Consider the following 20,259-nt stretch of genomic DNA (forward strand, 5'->3'; position numbering starts at 1 on the left):
CCACCGTATGGAGATGTTCTGCTAAAATGACAACACTAATGATATAGACTCTGGAATTGTCTAATAAGTCAAAGAAAACGTTATTAAAGCTTTTTTTTCCTGCTTATGGTGACATCTTTGAACACTTTAACACAAAATTGACTCTTCTTGTAATGGTTTTCATCAGCGCATCTGCCCTTATACTCTACACCAAACACTTGAGAACTAAAACGTCATTAAGCACTTTCTGTCCAGAAGCTTTGACAAGTACCTCTTGTCTTTTGTAATTATGCACCCTAGCTAAGGCACAGAAGACCGAATGAATGCAAGGGTTCATTAACTGTTTGATTTTGTTAAGTACTAACAGTAAGAGTCTCACTGCTTCAACCTTTTCTTTGTTGGAGTTTTTAAACTGTCCATTTTTAGCTATTTGACAGGTTAAAAACAAAATAACCATGTAATATTTAGCCCTGGAGTTCAAGTCTGAATGTTTATGTGAAAAATTATAGTAGTAAACATTTTCTCCATTTTTTAAAAATTAGAAACAGGATTGTTTTACATGTCAATCCCAGTTCCCTCTCCCTCCCCTCCTTCCATGCCCCCCCCAACTAACACCCTACCTATCCCATACCCTTTCTGCTCCCCAGGGAGGGTGATGCCTTCCATAGGGGGTCTTCAGAGTCTGTCATATCCTTTGGGATAGGGCCTAGGCCAACCCCTGTGTATCTAAGCTCAGGGACTATCCCTCTATGTGGAATGGCTCCCAAAGTCCATTCATATGCTAGGGATAAGTATTGATCTAGTACAAGAGGCCCCATAGATTGCTGAGGCCTCCTCACTGACACCCACATTCTTGGGGTCTGGATCCCAAGAACTCCATGCTGGTTTCCCAGCTATCAGTCTGGGGACCAAGAGCTCCCCCTTGTTCAGGTCAGTTGTTTCTGTGGGTTTCCACAGCCTGGTCTTGAGAACTTTGCTTATCACTTCTCCTTCTCTGCAACTGGATTCCAGTTCAGTTCAGTTTTTAGATGTGGGTGTCTGCTTCTGTTTCCATCATCTGCTGGATGAAGGCTGTAGGATGACATATAAGTTAGTCCTCAATTTCATTATCAGGGAGGGCATATAAGGTGGCCTCTCCTCTGTTGCTTATAATGTTAGTTGGTGCCATCCTTGTAGATCTCCAGACATTTCCCTAGTGCCTGATTTCTCTTTAAACCTATAATGGCTCCCTCTATTACGGTATCTCTTATCTTGTTCTCCTATATTCTTCCCCCAACTCAACATTCCTGCTCCCTCATGTCCTCCTCATCTCTCCTCTTCTCCCCTTCTCCTTCTCCTAGCTCCCTGTCTCTTCCCGCCATGCTTCCAATTTGCTCAGGACATCTTGTCCCTTTTCCATTCTCCAGGGGGACCATGTATGTCTCTCTTAGAGTCCTTGTTTCCTAGCTTCTCAGGCAGTGTGGATTGTAGGCTGGTAATCCTTTGCTCTATGTCTAAAATCCATATATGAGTGAGTACATACCATGTTTTTCTTTCTGTGACTGGGTTACCTCACTTAGAAAGTTTCTTCTAGTTCTATCCATTTTCCTGCAAATTTCAAGATTCTGTTTTTTTTTTTTCCCCTGCTGAGTAGTACTCAATTGTGTAAATGTACCACATTTTCTGTATCCATTCTTTGGTTGAGGAACGTCTAGGTTGCTTCCAGGTTCTGCCTATTACAAATAATGCTGCTATGAACATAGTTGAACAAATGTCCTTGTATGAATGTTCATCTTTTGGGTATATGCCTAAGAGTGGGATTGATGGATATTTAGGTAGACTGGTTCCCATTTGTCCCTTTCTGGAGAAACAGATATACTGATTTCCAAAGTGGCTGTACAAGTTTTCACTCACACCAGCAACAGAGAAGCATTCCCCTTTCTTCACATCCTCTCTGGCATAAACTGCCATTGATGGTTTTGATTTTAGCCATTCTGATAGGTGTAAGATGGTATCTCAGAGTTGTTTTGATTTGCATTTCCCTGATGGCTAATGATATTGAGCAATTTCTTAAGTGTCTTTTAGCCATTTTAGATTCCTCTATTGAGAATTCTCTGTTTAGTTCTGTACTCCACTTTTTTTCAACTTTTTTTAATTTGAATTAGAAACAGGATTGTTTTACATGACAATCCCATTTCCCTTCTCCCACCCGACCTCCCCTACTTGTCCCCCCCCAAGTAAAACCTTATCTGTCACATATCTTTTCTGCTCCCCCTGGATGGTGAGGCCTTCTTCCATAGGGTGTCATCAGAGTCTTTCGTTTCCTTTGGGGTAGGGCCTAGGCCCACCCCCGTGGGTCTTGGCTCAGGGAGTATTCCTCTATATGGACTGGGCTCCCAAAGTCCATACCTATGCTAGGGATAAATACTGGGTTTCTACAGGAGGTCCCATAGATTTCTGAGGTTTCCTCACAGAAACCCATGTTCATTGGGTCTGGATCAGTCCCATGCTGGTATTCCAACTATCAGACTGTGTACCCCACTTTTTAATCAAATTATTTGGTGTTTTGGTGACTAGCTTCTTGTGTTCTTTGTATATTTTGGAAATCAGCCTTCTGTCAGATGTGGGGTTGGTGACGATCTTTACCCATTCTGTGTGCTATCATTTTGTCTTATTGACTGTGTCTTTTGCCTTACAGAAGCGTCTCAGTTTCAGAAGATCCCATTTATTAATTGTTGATCTCAGTGTCTGTGCTAGTGGCATTATGTTCAAGAAGTGGTCTCCTGTGCCAATCTGTTCAAGGGTACCTCCCACTTTCTTTTCTAAGAGGTTCAGTTGGCTGGATTTATGCTGATGTCTTTGATCCATTTGGACTTAAGAGATGTGCATGGAGATAGATACAGATCTATATGCAATCTTCTACATGTCAGCATCCAGTTATGCCAGCACCATTTGTTGAAGATGCTTTCTTTTTTCCTTTTTATAATTTTAGCTTTTTTGTCAAAAACCAGGTGTTCATAGGTGTGTGGATTAATATCAGGGTCTTCAATCAATCCCATTGGTCTACCTGTCTGTTTTTGTGACAATACAAAGCTGTTTTCATTACGATAGCTCTATAGTAGAGCTTGAAGTCAGGGATGGCGATGCTTCTAGAAGTTCCTTTATTGTACAGGGTTGTTTTTGCTATCTTGAGGTTTTGTTTTTCAATATATTGTCCATTCATGGTCTGTGAAGAATTGTGCTGGGATTTTGATGGGAATTGCACTGACTCTGTAGATTGCTCTGTGTTTTTTTAAAATAAAGTGGTCATATTTCATCATGACCCTGGCCTCTTTCATATATTATTTTCTTTCAAGTACTGTGACATTGAATGCCAATAATTAGCTTTGCATAGAAACATGAGAAATTAAACAGCAAAGAGACTCTCTGCTCCTACTTCCAGTGGAACAGGCAGATCACTTATAGCCTCCCTCAGGACCACATCCCTTTGTCTTAGACTCTAGCACCACAAAAATTTCTTGGAAATCCACAGTCACACAGTCTAGGGGATCATCTGGGCATCCTCCTGAATTTCAGTTCTAATCTACCATCCTATTCCTCAACCCTGTACCAGAGACTACAAGGCCTGGCCTCTAATCCCTGTGTGCCCACATTCCCAAGGATCTAGGCAGATCCTTTTGGCATATCCTGCTTTTTTTCCTACATGTGGACCCTAGAAAACTCCCCTTTCTAGTCCACACATAATCCCAGTTGTCAGCTTCCAATACCTAAAATCACATTGTACCAAGAACACCCAGTGGTGACACATGTATCACAGAAGCATTTCCTGCCTGGCAACCCTCAATCACCACACTGTATTAAGAACCAGAGGAAGAAACTGAAACCAATGAACAAAGCACTGACCCAACAAATAGAAGACCATATATTGGCATCTAAAATGACAATCATTGCAAGCCAAGATGCCTATACACCAGTGTAAATAGATAATCACTAACAATCAGAGCAATATGCACTCTAGTATATAGCAAACAATACAATAGGCCCTGAGTAATGCATTAAAGCTTAAGCACAGGACAAGGACTTCAAAATAGCATTCATATACATTTCAGGTGCATAAAGAATATACAAGTGAATGCATTCATGGAATATGAAAAATAATCTGTGAAATGATATCAAGAAAACAGTTCAAGCTATGAAAATGAAGATAGTATTGAAAACGAATACCTAAACTGAGGTGAGATGTGAAATGAAAAATTTTGGACCTAAAAACTACTGGACAAGCTTCACTAATACAAGAGATGAAAGAGACAGTCTCAGACATTGAAGCCAAGACAGAAAAACAGGGATACCCCAGCAAAAAAGTGCTAAATGTAAAAAAGCCAGAAACAAAACACTAAGAAAGTCTGGGACACTGTGAAAACATCTAACCTAAGAATAATGGGAATAAAGGAAAAAGAAGATGCCCAGGTCAAGGGCACAGAAATATTTTCAACAAATCCACAGGAGAACATTTCCAAAACATAAATAAAGAGGTTCATATTAAAGTACTAGAAGCATTCCAAAATCCAAAGAGACATAACCAGAAATGAAGTTCCCCAGAACACCTAATAATGAAACCAGTAATTATGCAGAAAAATAAAGCATATTAAGGCTGCAAGGAAAAAAGGCCAAATATCATGAAGGCAGCAGACCTATATTAGAATAACACCTGGCTTCTCAATCAAGACTCTTATATCCCAAAGGGTCAGGTAGAATGTTCTACAAACTCTAAGAGAATACAGATGGCATCTCACTAATGCAGTCAATTAAAATTTTAAATAAGTGATGGAGAAAGACATTCCATTATAAAATTAAATTTAAGAAATATAAATCTCCCTCTCCTATCTCAGTAGCAGCAAGGCAGTTTTGTTCCTGCACCCAAATCTAGTGGAATCCCATTGCTCTGGTGCAGACCCCAGCAACAGGCCAACATCTGAGAGACCTGTGTGCAGGCTGCACCACCACTTCTGCCACTCACTGGACTCTGTTCTCACAAGACCCACTCTGGCACCCACTCACACCTACCACATCCTCCTCCTCTTGGACAACCATGCCCAGAAACATCAGTAGTCCATACAGGCATAAGCACCACTTATACTAGTTGGAAGAATAGGTGAGTGACTGGTCTACTCTTGGTGTAGACCAGGTTTAGCTTTCCTGTCAACTCCCTCAGCCTTCCCTTTCAGTCTATCTGCATTCCTTTGTGTCAGCTTTGATCTTCACAAACACTGTCTACCATTGATCACACAGGGCTGGGACTCAGATGGGCAATTTTCAAACTCTTTTCTGTCTGCCATTATCATGTTTTCCAGTCTCGCAGTCCTGTAGCAGCCTGCTTGCAGGAGCCCCTCCTCTCACCCTACCTCATGAGGACTCTGCTACTTGGTTCAATATCAGCTAGGTCTTTGCTGATAACTATCTCAATCTTTCCTTATACCCCATCCTTATTCCTTTTTCTGGGCCATCAATTCCCACAAACATATTCCACCATGAATCTCCAGTGGCTGCTCTACTCTGGGCCTCAGGCAGAGAATTTTCACTGTTCTTCCTGACCTCCATTATTCTTTCTTCAGACTTACTCTTAGTCCTATAGTAGCCTTTGTGCAGGAACTGCTTCTCCCAATCAAACTCCATTTTGGTTCAGAACCAGGGTTTCACTTGCCCGTTCACCCTTGTCTCTCAAGACTTATTATTTATCCCACTGCAGTCTCTTTGCAAGAGCCTGATGGTGGATGTCCCTCTGTATGTTGTGAATGTATGTTTCTCTTATTGGTTGATGAATAAAGCTGTTTCAACCAATGAACAGACAGTATGTAGCCAGGCAGAAAGTATAGGCAGGGTTACCAGACAAGGAGAATTCATGAAGAGCTATGCAGAGAGGAGCTCCCAGAGAGACACCATGTAGCCACCAAAGGAGTTACATACTGGACCATTATGGATAAGCTACAGCCTTGGGGCTTTTCATAATTTAATAGAAATGGTTTAATAATTAAGAGAGAACTAGACAATAAGAAGCCTGAGACAATGGCCAAACAGTTCATAATTCTATAAGCCTCTGTGTGTTTATTTGGGACTAAACGACTATGGGACAAGGTGGGACTGACTCTATCTTCAGGAGCCCCTCCTTCTGCATCACCTACATTTCCTGGGGACTCTGTCTGTTGGTGTGGACACATGCCCTTATCTCTTTACCACACTCTTCTCAGCCTTACCTCTAGCCCATCTCCATTTCTTTCTGCCAATGACCTACCCACAGAAGTACTCTTAACCAAAGACTCCACAGCTACCACACTTGCCTAGGATCCAGGGAGGGTAACAGCAACCAAAGAATGGAATACCCACTACCAAGGACAAGACCAGATACCAACACCAGGAAACACCTCACACTTCGTAGCTCCAGATTCTTAGACCCCAATGCAAGGACACAAACATGAACCCAAGACAACAAGCCTCTACCAGAAGCCAATAATTCCATTTCTGGAGTCCTTGAGAAATACAATATAGCTGAAGCACAATACAAGGACTTAAAAATAGCAATTATGAATATGTTCAAGGATCTTACAGAGGATATGAATGAAGAAGATACGAAAAATAAAGTCTGTGAAAACGAAAACTTTAGAATGAAATGATGAAAAAATTCAAGGTATGAATGGTCCCCTAGAGAAGTAGAAAGGGACAAGAGCTCCTGAACAAATTGGGAGTCGGGGGGGGGGGAGGAAGGGAGGATAAGAGGAGGGAAGAAAAGGAGGAGGAGGATGACATGAGGGAGCAGAAAGATTGAGTGGAGGAAAATAGAGGAGAGTGAAAAAAGAGATACCTTAATAGAGGGAGCCATTATAGGTTTAAAGAGAAAAATGGAACTAGGGAAATATCCAGAGATCTACAAGGATGACCCCAACTAGCAATCTAATCAATAGTGGAGAAGCTACCTTAAATGCCCTTTCCCTATAATGACATTGATGATTACTTTATATGCCATCCTGGAGCCTTCATCCAGTAGCTGATGGAAGCAGAAGCAGAGACCCACAGCTAAGCACTGAGCCGAAGTTCTGGAATCCAGTTGTAGAGAGGGAGATGTGGTGAGCAAAGAGATCAAGACAATGCTAGGGCAACCCACAGAAACAGCTGACATGACCATGGGGGAGCTCATGTTCCCCAGATTGACAGCTGGGAAACCAGCACAGGACTGAACCAGGCCCCCTTAATGTGGGTGTCATTTAGGAGGCTGGACAGTCTATGGGGCCTCTGGTAGTGGAACCAGTATTTATCCCTAGTGTACAAATGGACTTTGGGAGCCCATTCCTCATCAAGGGATACTCTATCAGCCTTGATACATGGGGGAGGGCCTCGGCTCTACCCCAAATGATGTGACAGACTTTGATGCTCATCCATGGAAGGATTCACCCTCCCTGGGGAACAGAAGGGGGATGGGATGGGGGTTGATAGGGGGGCATGTGAGGATGGGAGGGAGAGGGAACTAGGATTGAAATGTAAAATAAGATTGATTCTAATTTAAATAAAAAGGAAAATATTCAAGGTATGGAAGTAAAATTTATCCATTAATGCATTCATTCATTTTGTGGTCACTGAGGCTTATTTTGCATGTAGAACCACTGAGGTGGGGTCTTGCCTGTGGCCACCCTAGAGATTACACTGGACTTATGAAGGCTCCAGACACTACCTGGGAAGTGAATTGACAGAAACAATGATTTGGACAAATCACATGATTGCAAATCTGGGGTTTCCAGCAATGGTCCTGGTGGTCAGGTGTGGCTTTAAATACCTAAGGAAGTTGTAGCATGGAATCGGCAAGCACTGGTCCAGCCTTGGATTCATCTCCAAGACATCAGGTAAAGGTCTAGGCAGATGCTAACTTCAGGGATCTGCAGTCCCACCTTCACTTCTCCAGAGGATTGCTGAAGTTCCTGCTGGCAAACTTGGAATCCCTGTTCATCTCTCCCTTGATTCTAAGGACCTGATTTTACTTTGCTGGGTGTTTAGATAAACAAGGTGCACCAGTCCTGATATACCCCATGCAGAACACCAACAAGAGGTCAGTTATGAAAGTATCTTCTGTGTCCCCAGACACATGGAACTGCATGAAACCCAAACATTGGACTGGGCCAGCTTATATTCCTGCAGAGACTTGGTCCCAGAGACCAGTCTAGTTCATCTGAGCAGGAGGCAGTTTTGGGATTGCTCTGCCACAGCCTTGGCACTCCATGCAGGGATGGTTATTGCTGGATGCCTGCACTAGCTGTGAACTTTTGCCAAGCCTCCTGTCATCCTTGTCAAGGGGATATTCATTGGACACTACTGGATACTCCCAGATGAATTACTTATATAGGTCCGCCATCTAGTCGGGCATGATGTACCTGTTGGAGTCATAGAGACTTGAAGTCCAGGTCATACTTTCCAGACCTGAAGAATTCAGAGGCAGCCATGTCCAAGGCAATGACACACTGGTCAGTGTAGGTGGCCTTTTCAATTGTGGCCTTCCACAGCTCCAAAACTTTATTGTTCTCTAGGATTTTAGGCACAAACTTGTCCTTATCACTCACATTGGAGGCTTCCTTCCCTTATTTCTTCTTGATGACATTCTTCAGGTTGTGATAAACCTTTGCTCCAATGCACATGGCTTCACAGAACCTGGACACCATGACAGTCAGGGTCATGAACTCTTGTAGGACCAGCTTGTTGCCAACATGAGGACCACCATTGGTCACATTGGAAGTTGGGCCCAGCAGTATGACTTAAGGGATGCCAGCCAAGTCATTGATGTGCGGGTGCAGGGACACCCCCTTTTCTATGGCACCAACTTTTGAGATAGCCATGGACACTTCCATTGTCACATTTGCTCCAAATTTAGACTTATTTTCAGTGCCATCCATCTTGATGATCAGTTTGTCCATCTTCTTTTGTTTGACAACATTCAGTTTCTTTCATCCCAGATCATGTACAATACTTTTATTGATGTGCTCTATAACCTTTGAGACCCCATTGCATAGCAGCACATGTTATCATTGTCACAGAGTTCTGGGGATATCATTGAAGGCACTGTTGGGCCGGGAAGGCTGGGTGAGACCTTTTGAGGTGCAGAGATCAACGTCAACAGTGGGATTTCCCAAGAGTGAAAGATCTCTCTGGCATGAATCTTGAGAATAGACATGGTGAATTTCTGGCCTTTGGATTGTCACACAGGAAAGAAAAAGGTTTCTGCAGACACAGGAGAGTACATTCAGTAGAATTCAATAATAATAATAATAAAAACTACTAAAGAGAGCCCAACCTGAAATAAAAGTGGAAATAAAAAATTTAGGACATCAAAGAAACCTCATAGCTAACCTCTTGAGAACATTCAACATCTCTTCTGCTCCCTCCATTAACACCAGGAATTCCTTAGATATTTCAATATTGTGGACCAGTATGTGTAATCACCAGCTCTGTGCATTGAGTTTCTAAGGTTCCTTAAGAGTAATTAGTCAGCAGGTCCCTCCAGGCCATCAGCTTGTTCTCTGTAATCCAGGACTACATAACCCTATTTGTCCTTCCTACAATGTTCAGTATCAGGAAGATCTTTCTATTATAGTCACTCAGGATTCAAGAGTGAGCTTGTGCCTTCACCAGTCAACAAGCAAGGGAGGTTCATCATATTCACAGTGCTTCATCATGGCTGCACAGGCCTACAGTTTATTCATGTAAGTTCTGAGGGAATTGAGGATGAAGAAGAAACTACAAGAATTATTAACATATTATTATTATTTTATTTTTAAAGGTTATTATTTCTTCCTAATAATATGAGCTATAATAATTTGATCAGCATGGTGGTGTATTGTGTGCAATGGTAATTTGAGCCTTTCTACTTGGATTTTATATCTGCAATGGCAGTCTTGAAATTCTCAATGAAATATTCCCAGTGTCTTTTCCGCACACTCTTATAACAAAGGAGCAGAAAATAGAGCCAACTCAGTCATTTCATATGCAATATAAAGTATTGTGTCTATGCTGGTGATGGTGATTCAGTAATTACACTTTTGAAGAAAGATACTATGTGTGTTTGACTATCAAGGTCTTCCCTGGTTGGAAGATCTGAGCTCTGTACTTTATGTGTCTTACTTTATCTGAATATTTCTTCCAAATTTCAAAAGTATAAGCTTTTGCATATTTATTATTACTGAAGTTTAAATACAAAGACAGTATACTTTTGTAACATGTACCATGAGTTTACATAGAAGCAAGTGAAGCCTTGTGTGAATTACTTTCTTGATCAAAAAACAAAATGTTCTTTTCAGTAAACAGACATTGTATAATGCTTTATTCTGAAAAAAAAATGACCCATGTCTTCTTCCCGCATGGTTTCCAGATCTTTAAAATGAAATGTTCACCTCTGCCGTGTGAACTGTGGGTGGTATATTCGAGGTGCATTTGGTAGAGTCTCAAAACAATGAAATAACAATTCAACTCAGGCCTTTCTAGTAATTTGAGAAACGGTATCATCCTGTTCCCTGCAGGATTTCAGTAAACTGGAACTCATTTGGCCTCACCCTCTGAAGTGCTGGGTTTACAGATCTATAAAGGCTGAGTTCTATTCTTCTGGATACTTTTGAGGCTGTCAGCAGCCTCCATCATTATTAGGCTCAGCCACCAAGTTTTCAAAGAGGAAATGAGGCCATGTCCCTGTATCATCTGCAGTTTAAAACATTAAAGATTAAAATGCTACCTGCTGTTAAGATCTCTGCATATCTTCTTTTTTGGGAAAATATCATTTTTATTTATTTGTCTTTAGAATTTTTTGAGACAAGTTCTTTTTTTTCCAACTTTTTTATTTGAATTAGAAACAGGATTGTTTTACATGACACTCCCAGTTCCCTTCTCCCACCCATCCTTCCCTACCCCCACCCCCACCCCACTAAAACCTTATCTGTCACATATCTTCTTAAGACTGTATGGTTAGTAATCCATGATGATACACATATATACATGCAATAATGAATGGACACTGAAGCCATGAATATGAAGTAGAGGGCGGTGAGTGAGATTATATATTGGGAGTTTAAAGAGGTAAAATGTTACTATATTATCGTTTGAAATATAAAAATAATCGAATAAAAATGTAAAACCAATCCAAAAGGAACCACTCCAGAACCAAAGAATGACACATTTGTTTTGAACTATTTCATCTCTGCTATCTATTTATGTGAATTAGGACATGTTATTAGTTATTCTGAGACACCTTGACTGTCATATGAACAAGTTTTAGTAAGTATATATTTTGTATGTACGTTCCTCCTTATATAAGTACTTTTTGTATATTGATGTAATTTACTACCTCTAACTTTCATTTTTTGGTTTCACAGGTTCTAAAGAGTCATTGCTACAGATGTGAAATGAATGATATATGTTTTAAAATTAAGTAGTCCCTTTCTCCTTCTAAAACACTGACTTCCATGTATTTGGTTTCTTTTACATTTTCATTCCATTCAGGAATGTGACCTAGAAATTGATGCAAGATCAATTTTTTGTTTTTGATTCGGTGTTATAAACTTTGGGTCATCTAATGGTATTAAATAGCTGCATTAGTGGGTTGTCAAAATTCTATGTACTCTCACCTGAAGAATGCACAGGCATGAAAAGAAATGGAAAGTAAATTTTGTGCATTGTGTGAAGACACATGTTAGAGTTTCACATAATTCTATGGTCCAGTGCCCTTTGGGAATGCTTCCTAATAAGCTCACATTTTCTGTATTCATAGGATTTCTAATTTGAACAAAGAAGTACAATATAACTTTTACCATTTTGCAAATGGAGATGGGATTTTATCATTAGTTTGTATGAGCATGTGGCTATGGAAAGAGTCATAAATGTTCTCTCAATTCACTGATTCCCAAAAGGTCATTGTCTTCACCATTGGAGACAAATAGAAATATATTCAACAAGAGAGTGCATTCCATATTGTATTATCTTGGAGAAGCATAACTAGATAGATTTTACCATTTTTATTGGTACATACTAGGAGGATATCTTTCATGGATAAAGTGGGAAAATCATCATGCAAAGTGGATGATATTCATATGTGATAATATCATGACTCCAATAATTTATACTGTAAAACAGAAAAGGTGTTTTAGGATCCATTAGAGCATTGCCCATGTTCTTACATCATTAATATTTTTTGTATTTTAACCTGTTTAACTTTTGAGTAATTAAGTGTGCTCTGATATAAAAGTGGAGCAGAAATTTCCTCTGTAGCTGAAGTAAGAACATGGACATGTATGTACCAGGCTGACTCACATGGGAATCACTTTACTGTCTGCAGAGGAGAGGACTGATACTAGGGCTCTGGGTCAAGCTGTCTGCACTTAAGGAAATCAGTGGCATTGTGTAGACACAGGAAAATCGTGTTTTTATACAAGATTTTTTGCTTAGATTTTGTGGAGACGATCTCCCCAAATTGGCCTTGTAGCATGAAAGTTCAACTGTATTTAATAACATTTCATTCTTTTTCTTTTTCTTTTTGCCCTTGGTCCTACTGTCTCCTGGGTGACAGTGGACGTGAGTGTTGGTGGCACAGCTACTACTTCTCCCTTTCAACCCATGGCTTTGTGAGAGGGAAACTCTTGTGACTTGGAACTGTGTGATTCTTTGATTCTTTTTTTTTATTCTTTAATTACTACTCATATTTACATATCCACCCCCATTCCCTTGCCCTCCCATCCTCCCATGTTCCCCACCAGCCTCCCCAACCCACTCATCCAACTCCTCCCCAGGGATAGTGAGGCCCTCTACCAGGGACCTTCAAAGTCTGTCAAATCTTTTTGGGGGAGGGCGTAGGCCCTCCTTGCTGTATCTGGGCTACAATAGTATCCCTCCATAGGGAATGGACTCCCAAAGTCCATTGTGCTCTAGGGATAAAGACTGGCTCCCCTGTTAGAGGTCCCATAGACTGTCTTGGCTTGCTAGCTGGCACCCACATTCAAAGGGCTTGGTTTGGTCCAGTGCTGCTGCAGATTTATGACAAGGGTCTCCATGCTATCAATAGGTCAGGTCCACTGTTTCTGCCGGTCTCTCCATCCCCATTGCTCATCCCTCCTGCCTCTCCACAACTGAATTCCAGTAGTGTGGTTCAGTGCTTCGCTGGGGGTTGTCTCTTTCTGCTTCGAACAGCAACAGGATGAAGGTTCTCTTTCCTTTCCCTGCCCCCAGGCTCCCACTTTGGTCAGGGGTTCTTGTCCCCATCCCCTTCATCAAGGGACTATACAATCTTCTCTTGGGTTCCTACTTGTTTCCTAGCTCCTCTGGTAGTGTGAAATGTAGACCAGTGATCCTTTGCTCTATGTCTAAAAATCAAAAATGAGTGAGTACATACCATGTTTATCTTTTTGTGACTGGGTTACCTCACTCAGGATGGTTTCTTCTAGTTCCATCCATTTGCCTGTGAATTTCAAGATTCCATTGTTTTTTTCCATTGAGTACTACTCCATTGTGTAAATGTATAACATTTTCTCTATCCATTCTTCAGTTGAGGGGCATCTGGGTTGCTTCCAGGTTCTGGCTATTACAAATAATGCTGCTATGAACATCATTGAACATATGTCCTTATTGTAAGAATGTGCATACTTTGGGTATATGCCTAAGAGTGGAATTGCTGGATCTTGTGGTAGAGTGATTTCCTTTTCCTGAGGAATTGCCATACAGATTTCCAAAAAGGCTGTACGATTTGGCACTCCCACCAGCAGTGGAGGAGTGTTCCCCTTTCTCTACATCCTGTCCAGCATAAACTGTTATTGGTGTTTTTGATTTTAGCCATTGTGACAGGAGTAAGATGGTATCTTAGAGTGGTATTGAGTTGCATTTCTCTGATGGCTAAGGATGTTGAGCACTTTCTCAAGTGTCTTTCAGCCATTTTAGATTCCTCTGTTGAGAATTCTCTATATAGTTCTGCACTCTATCTTTTAATTTCATTGTTTGGTGTTTTGGTGGCTAGCTTCTTGAGTTCATTGTATATTTTGGTGCTCAGCCCTCTGTCAGATGTAGGGTTGGTGAGTATCTTTTCCCAGTCTGTGGGCTGGTGTTTTGTCTTGATGACTGTGTCCTTTTCTTTATAGAAGCTTCTCAGTTTCAGGAGGTCCCATTTATTAATTGTCGATCTCAATGTTTGTGCTACTGATGTTATGTTCAGAAAGCAGTCTCCTGTACCAATTTGTTCAAGGGTATCACCCACCTTCTCTTCTAGGAGGTTCAGTGTGGCAGAATTTATGTTGAGGTCTTTGATCCATTTGGATTTAAGTTTTGTGCATGGTGATAGGTATGCATCTAACTGCAATCTTCTACATGTCCAAATCCAGTTATGCCAACACCATTTGTTGAAGATGCTTTTTTCCTTCCATTGTATAACTTTAGCTTCTTTGTCAAAAATCAGGTGGTCATAGGTATGTAGGCTAATATCAGGGTTTTCAATTCAATTCTATTGGACAACCTGTCTACTTTTCTGCCAATACCAAGCTGTTTTCAGGACTATGGCTCTATAATAGAGCTTGAAGTCAGGGATGGTGATGCCTCTGGAAGTTCCTTTATTGTACAGGGTTGTTTTGGTTATCCTGGGTTTTTTTTTGTTTCTCTATATGAAGCTGAGTGTTATTCTTTCAAGATCTGTGTAGAATTGTGTTGGGATTTTGATGGGAATTGCACTGAATCTGTAGATTGCTTTTGGCAAGATTGCCATTTTTACTATGTTGATCCTACCAATCCAAGAGCATGGGAGATCTTTCCATTTTCTGGTATCTTCTTTAATTTTTTTCTTTAAAGACTCAAAGTTCTTACTATACAGGTCTTTCTCATTTGTGGTTAGTGTTACCCCAACATATTTTATTTTGTTAGTGGCTATTGTAAAAGGTGATGTTTCTCCTACTTCTTTCTTAGTACCCTTATCTTCTGTATATAGTAGGGCTGCTGAGTTTTTTTTTAGTTAATCTTGTATCCTACCACTTTGCTGAAGGTGTTTATCAACTGTAGTAGTTCTCTGGTAGTGTTTTTCCGGTCACTTATGTAAACTATCATATCATCTGCAAATAGTGAAAATTTGACTTCTTCCTTTCCAATTTGTATCCCCTTCATCTCCTTTTGTTGTCTTATTGCTCTAGCTAAGAATTCAAGTACAATATTTAAGAGGTATGGAGAGTGTGGACAACCTTGTCTTGTTCCTGATTTTATAGGAATCTCATTGAGTTTCTCTCCATTTAGTTTGATGTTGGCTGTGGTTTGCTGTATTTTACTTTTATCATGTTTACGTATGCTCCAGTTATTCCCGATCTCTCCAAGACCTTTATCGTGAAGGGACATTGGATTTTGTCAAAGGATTTTTCAGCATCTAGCGAGATGATCATGTGGTTTTCCCTTTTCAGTTTGTTCATGTGGTGGATTACATTGATGGATTTTCATATGTTGAACTGTCCCTGCATTCCTGGGATAAAGCCAACTTGATCATGGTGGATGATTTCTCTGATGTGTTCTTGGATTCACTTTGCCAGTATTTTGTTGAATATTTTTGCATCGATATTCATGAAGGATATTGGTTTGTAGTTTTCTTTTTTAGTTGTGTCTTTGTGTGGTTTGGGTACCAAGGTAATTGTTGCCTCATAGAAGGAGCTTGGCAATATCCTTTCTGCTGCTATCGTGTGGAACAATTTGAGGAGTGCTGGTATTAGATCTTCTTTGAATTTCTGGTAGATTTCTGCACTGAAACCATCTGGTCCTGGCTTTTTCTTTGGTTGGTAGATTTTTTGATGCCTGCTTCTATTTTATTAGGGGTTATAGGTCTGCTCAAATTGTTTATCTGTTCTTGATTTAATTTTGGTAAGTGGTATCTATACAGAATTTTTTCCATTTCCTTTAGATTTTTGAATTTTGTAGAGTACAAGTTTTCAAAGTATGACCTGATGATTCTCTGGATTTTCTCAGTGTCTGTTGTTATGTTCCCTTTTCATTTCTGAAATTTCTACACCAGCTTTTTTTTGGGTCCATTTGATTAGAAAAATCTTTTCCCAACCATTTACTCTGAGGTGCCATCTGTCTTTGTAGTTGAGGTGTGTTTCTTGTACACAGCAGAAGGATGGATTCTGTCTTCGTATCCATTTTGTTAGCCTGTGTCTTTTTATAGGCAAGTGAAGATCATTGATATTGAGAGATATTAATGACCATTGATTGTTGATTCTTGTTTGTATTGGATTTGTTGTTGGTGGTGTTATTGTGTGTGGATTTCCCCACTCATTTTTTAGTGTTTGGTCAAGTGGGATTATCTATTGCATATGGTTTTTTGAGCATATTATCTTCATTGTGTTGGAGTTTTCCTTCCAGTAATTTCTATAGGGCTGGATTTGTGGATATGTATTGCTTAAATCTGGTTTTGTCATGGAAGATCTTATTTTTTCCATCTACAGTGATTGAAATCTTTGTTGGGTACAGTAGTCTGGGTTGGCATCCATGTTCCCTTTGCATTCGTAGGACATCTTTCCAGGATCTTCTGGGTTTCAAGGTTTCCATTGAGAAGTTGGGTGTAATTTAGATAGGTCTGCCTTTATATGTTACTTGGCCTTTTTCTTTTGATGCTCTTAATATTTTTCTTTATTCTGTAAGTTTGGTGTATTGATTATTATGTGGTGAGGGGACTTCTTTTTGTGGTCCAATTCATTTGGTGTTCTGTAAGCTTCTTGTATTTTCATAGGCATATCCTTCTTTAGGTTGGGGAAGTTTTCTTCTATGATTTTGTTGAATATGTTTTCTGTACCTTTGAGCTGAATTTCTTCACCTTCTTCTGTACCTATTATTCTTAGGTTTGGTTTTTTCACGGTGTCCCATATTTTCTGGATATTTTGTGTTAGGGATTTGTTGGACTTGAGATTTTCTTTGGTGGATGACTTTATATCCTCTAATGAGTCTTCAATACCTGAAATTCTCTCTTCCATCTCTTGTATTCTATTGGATATGCTTACATCAGTGGTTCCTGATCGTTTACCCAACTTTTTTTCCCCCCAGCATCCCCTCATTCTGTGTTTTCTGTATTGTTTCTAATTCTGCTTTCAAACCATGAACTGTTTGAATTTTTTCCTTCACTTGTTTGGTTGTTTTTTTCTTTGCTTTCTTTAGAATCTTTAAGAGATTTGTTTATTTCTTGGATTTTTTGGTTTGTATTTTCCTCCATTTCATGTAATTTTTGCTTGTTTTTTCTTCTATTTCTTTAAGGGATTTTCTTGTTTCCTCTTTAATGGTCTCTATCATCTTCATAAGATAATTTTTAAGGTCCATCTCTTCTTCATCCTCTGTGTTTGGCTTTTCAGTTCTTGCTAGTGTGGAGTCCCTAGATTCTGGTGGTGTCATATTGGTCATTTTTTGTTGAGTGTGTTCTTATTCTGTCTTCTTTCCATCTCTTCTTGCAGTGGGTGCAGGTAGGGTCTCTTCCTCTCTCAGGTGGCAGGCAGAGGGCTCACGCTCATGCAGCAGGCTCAGACTCAGGGTCAGGAAGCAGGCAGAGGGCAGAGGGCAGAGGGCAGAGGGCAGATCAGGGACAAGGTTGAGTTGTGTCTGGACTCAGGATGGGCCTTCTGGTCTGGGCAGGTCCACTCTTGTCCAGGGGGAGTCTAAGGAAAAACCTGTCAGGAGGTGATGGGGGAGGCTGAGGGCAGAGCCGTGCCCAGACTCACTCAGGTGGCAGGCAGAGGGCAGAGCATGGAGGAGGAATAAGGGTGCGGTGCCTCCTGACTCAGGGTGGGCCTTCTGGTCTGGGCAGACTTTTCATTATTTTTCACATACTGGATGTCTTAGCAGCTGTGAACAGAAATGTTCTGTGATAATGTGGATTTAACTAAAACATATTTATAAAAAATTGATAGACTAAAGGAAACAATAAATACATATATTAATTGGTTTTAAGAATTTAAATATATTTTTAACAAAGGCTTACTTAAGTCTTCAAACAAAAAATGGAGAACATTTTTTTTAAGTCAATGAAAAGAAGAAATGTGTTGAAGACACTGGAACCAGAAAATATTTTTCTGGGTAGGAATCATAAATTATTATTTAGAAACTCAGATTTCATACTGTCAGATATATTCTAAGAAAAATAAACTTGTTCCATGTTTTTGTAATAAAAAGACATGTTTAATTGCTTCAGGGTTTTGTTTTATTTGATTGACATTTTGCTAAAGCAAGGCTTCTACAAAATACCCATTTTGTCTTAAAGGTGTTTGCTTTATTTTACTGTTACTATAGGCCATCTGTTTACAGTAATTCTGGCCTCACATCATCTAGATTACTGTATTCATTATGGCTCTCATAACAGGTAACACATGTGGTATGAACAAAAGACTATTTAGAGTATGGCATTTGCCACGACTGAGTAATTACCAATGATGTCACAATAAGCTTGAGAAAATATCAGTATTTGTACTTACTTAACTCAACTGTTAATGAAGGTCTACATGCATGCTGGTAACCTTGTTACAATATTTTGATTTCCTCTGAAAGATGCTCAAGAAATGAAACCATGCAGAACACAACATCTGTGCCAGAATTACACTTCATTCAACTCTCAGAAGATCCAGACCTACAGCCTGTTCTCTTTGGCCTATTCTTGTCCATGTACATCTTGGCCCTGTTTGGAAACCTGCTCATCATCCTGACAGTAAGCTCTGACTCCCATCTCCACACACCCATGTATTTCTTCCTCTCCAGCCTGTCCATGGTTGACATTGGTTTCATCTCCACCACTGTTCCCAGGGTAATTGTGGACATCCAAACTCACTGTCCAGTCATCTCCTATGTGGGCTGCCTGACACAGATGTCACTGTTTATAATTTTTGCATGTATGGATAGCATGCTTCTGACTGTGATGGCCTTTGATCGTTTTGTGGCTATCTGTCACCCTCTGCATTACCAGGCCATTATGAATCCTAGTTGCTGTGGTGTCTTACTTCTAGGTTCTTTTCTCCTTAGCCTGGTAGAATTACTGTTACACTATGTGTCAATATTAAAATTTTCCAACTGTGCCCATATTACTGAAATTTCCAACTTCTTTTGTGGTCCTTCTGAAGTCCTTAAACTTGCCAATTTTGATACTGCCACCAATAACATAGTCAGATTCTGTATAGGTGCTCTCTTTGGGTTACTTCCTGTTTCAGGAATCATTTTCTCTTACTTTAAAATAGTTTCCTCCATCATGCGATCATCATCATCAAGTGGGAAGCAAAAAACCTTCTCCACCTGTGGGTCTCATTTGTCCATTGTTTGCCTGTTTTATGGAACAGGAGTAGGAGTGTACTTCAGCTCCTCTCTGTTACATTCTCCAAGAAGTAATGCAGTGGCCTCAGTGATGTATACTGTGGTCCCACCTATGTTGAATCCCTTCATTTACAGCCTGAGGAACAAAGACATTAAAACTGCTTTATGCAATATTCTTAGCAGAGCATTCTGATCATTGACATTCTTTACACATTTACATTTATATATTAACTATATGTGTAAATCCTAGTTAATGTTTCACAATATTACTAACTGATACTTTACAATATTGCATGATGTAGTGGTGTTCATTAAGGTTGCTCATAGTGTGGCTGGATTGTGTGGTGGATTGAAATTAAAGTCCCTCAAAGGGAATGGCACTATTAGCAGGTTTCCCCTTGTAGGAGGAAGTGTGTCATTGTGGGGGTGGTCTTTGAGATCTCTTTTGCTCAAGCCACTGTTAATGTGACAGCCAGTCCATTTCCTGTTGCCTGCAAGTTGAGGTTCTCTCAGCCCCAGCACCATATTGGCCTGTACACTGCCATGTTCCTTGTCACTATGATAATGGACTGAATCTCTGAAATTATAAGCAATTCTTCCCAACTAAATGTTGTTATGGTCATGGCGTCTCTTCATAGCAATAGAAAACACTAATCAAGACAGAAGTTAGTACCAAAGAATGTGGTATTGCTGTGATATGCCAGACTGTGTGTTTGTTTGGAGGATTTTAGACTTTGGTACTTCAGGTTGTGAAAGCAGGAATGCTTTAATCATAACTTAATGGGCCATACTAGTAGCAGCATGGAAAACAGAGGTGATTAGAGTAATTTGAACTGTTGGAGCTCAGTCAAGAGTTTTCAGAGAAGCATTTCAGTAGGCTGCCTAGAGATAATTATTGTCTTATTTTGGTGAAGTTGCTGCCTTTTGCCCTTGTCTGAAAAGTGCTTGTGCCTAAAGTGATGACTCTTGGATTAATTTCATTGGCAGAAG

At 40.1% G+C, this 20,259-nt stretch overlaps 1 protein-coding gene and 1 pseudogene across 1 annotated transcript; one reads left to right on the forward strand and one right to left on the reverse strand.

Annotated features, from left to right (window-relative positions):
• Window positions 1–7,894: 7,894 nt before the first annotated feature.
• LOC103164169 overlaps window positions 7,895–20,259 on the reverse strand; it is a 44,883-nt pseudogene continuing 32,518 nt past the window's right edge.
• On the forward strand, window positions 18,536–19,462 carry LOC100754327 (olfactory receptor 7E24-like). Its single transcript, XM_027386512.1, has one exon. The coding sequence runs from the start codon at window positions 18,536–18,538 to the stop codon at window positions 19,460–19,462; it is 927 nt and encodes a 308-aa protein (XP_027242313.1).

This window comes from Cricetulus griseus (genome assembly GCF_003668045.3).
Source record: "Cricetulus griseus strain 17A/GY chromosome 1 unlocalized genomic scaffold, alternate assembly CriGri-PICRH-1.0 chr1_1, whole genome shotgun sequence".
Lineage (NCBI taxonomy): Eukaryota > Metazoa > Chordata > Mammalia > Rodentia > Cricetidae > Cricetulus > Cricetulus griseus.

Bases quoted from the DNA above. Each gene is read 5' to 3' on its own strand.
- LOC100754327 (XM_027386512.1), top strand. From the start codon at position 18,536: ATGCAGAACACAACATCTGTGCCAGAATTACACTTCATTCAACTCTCA.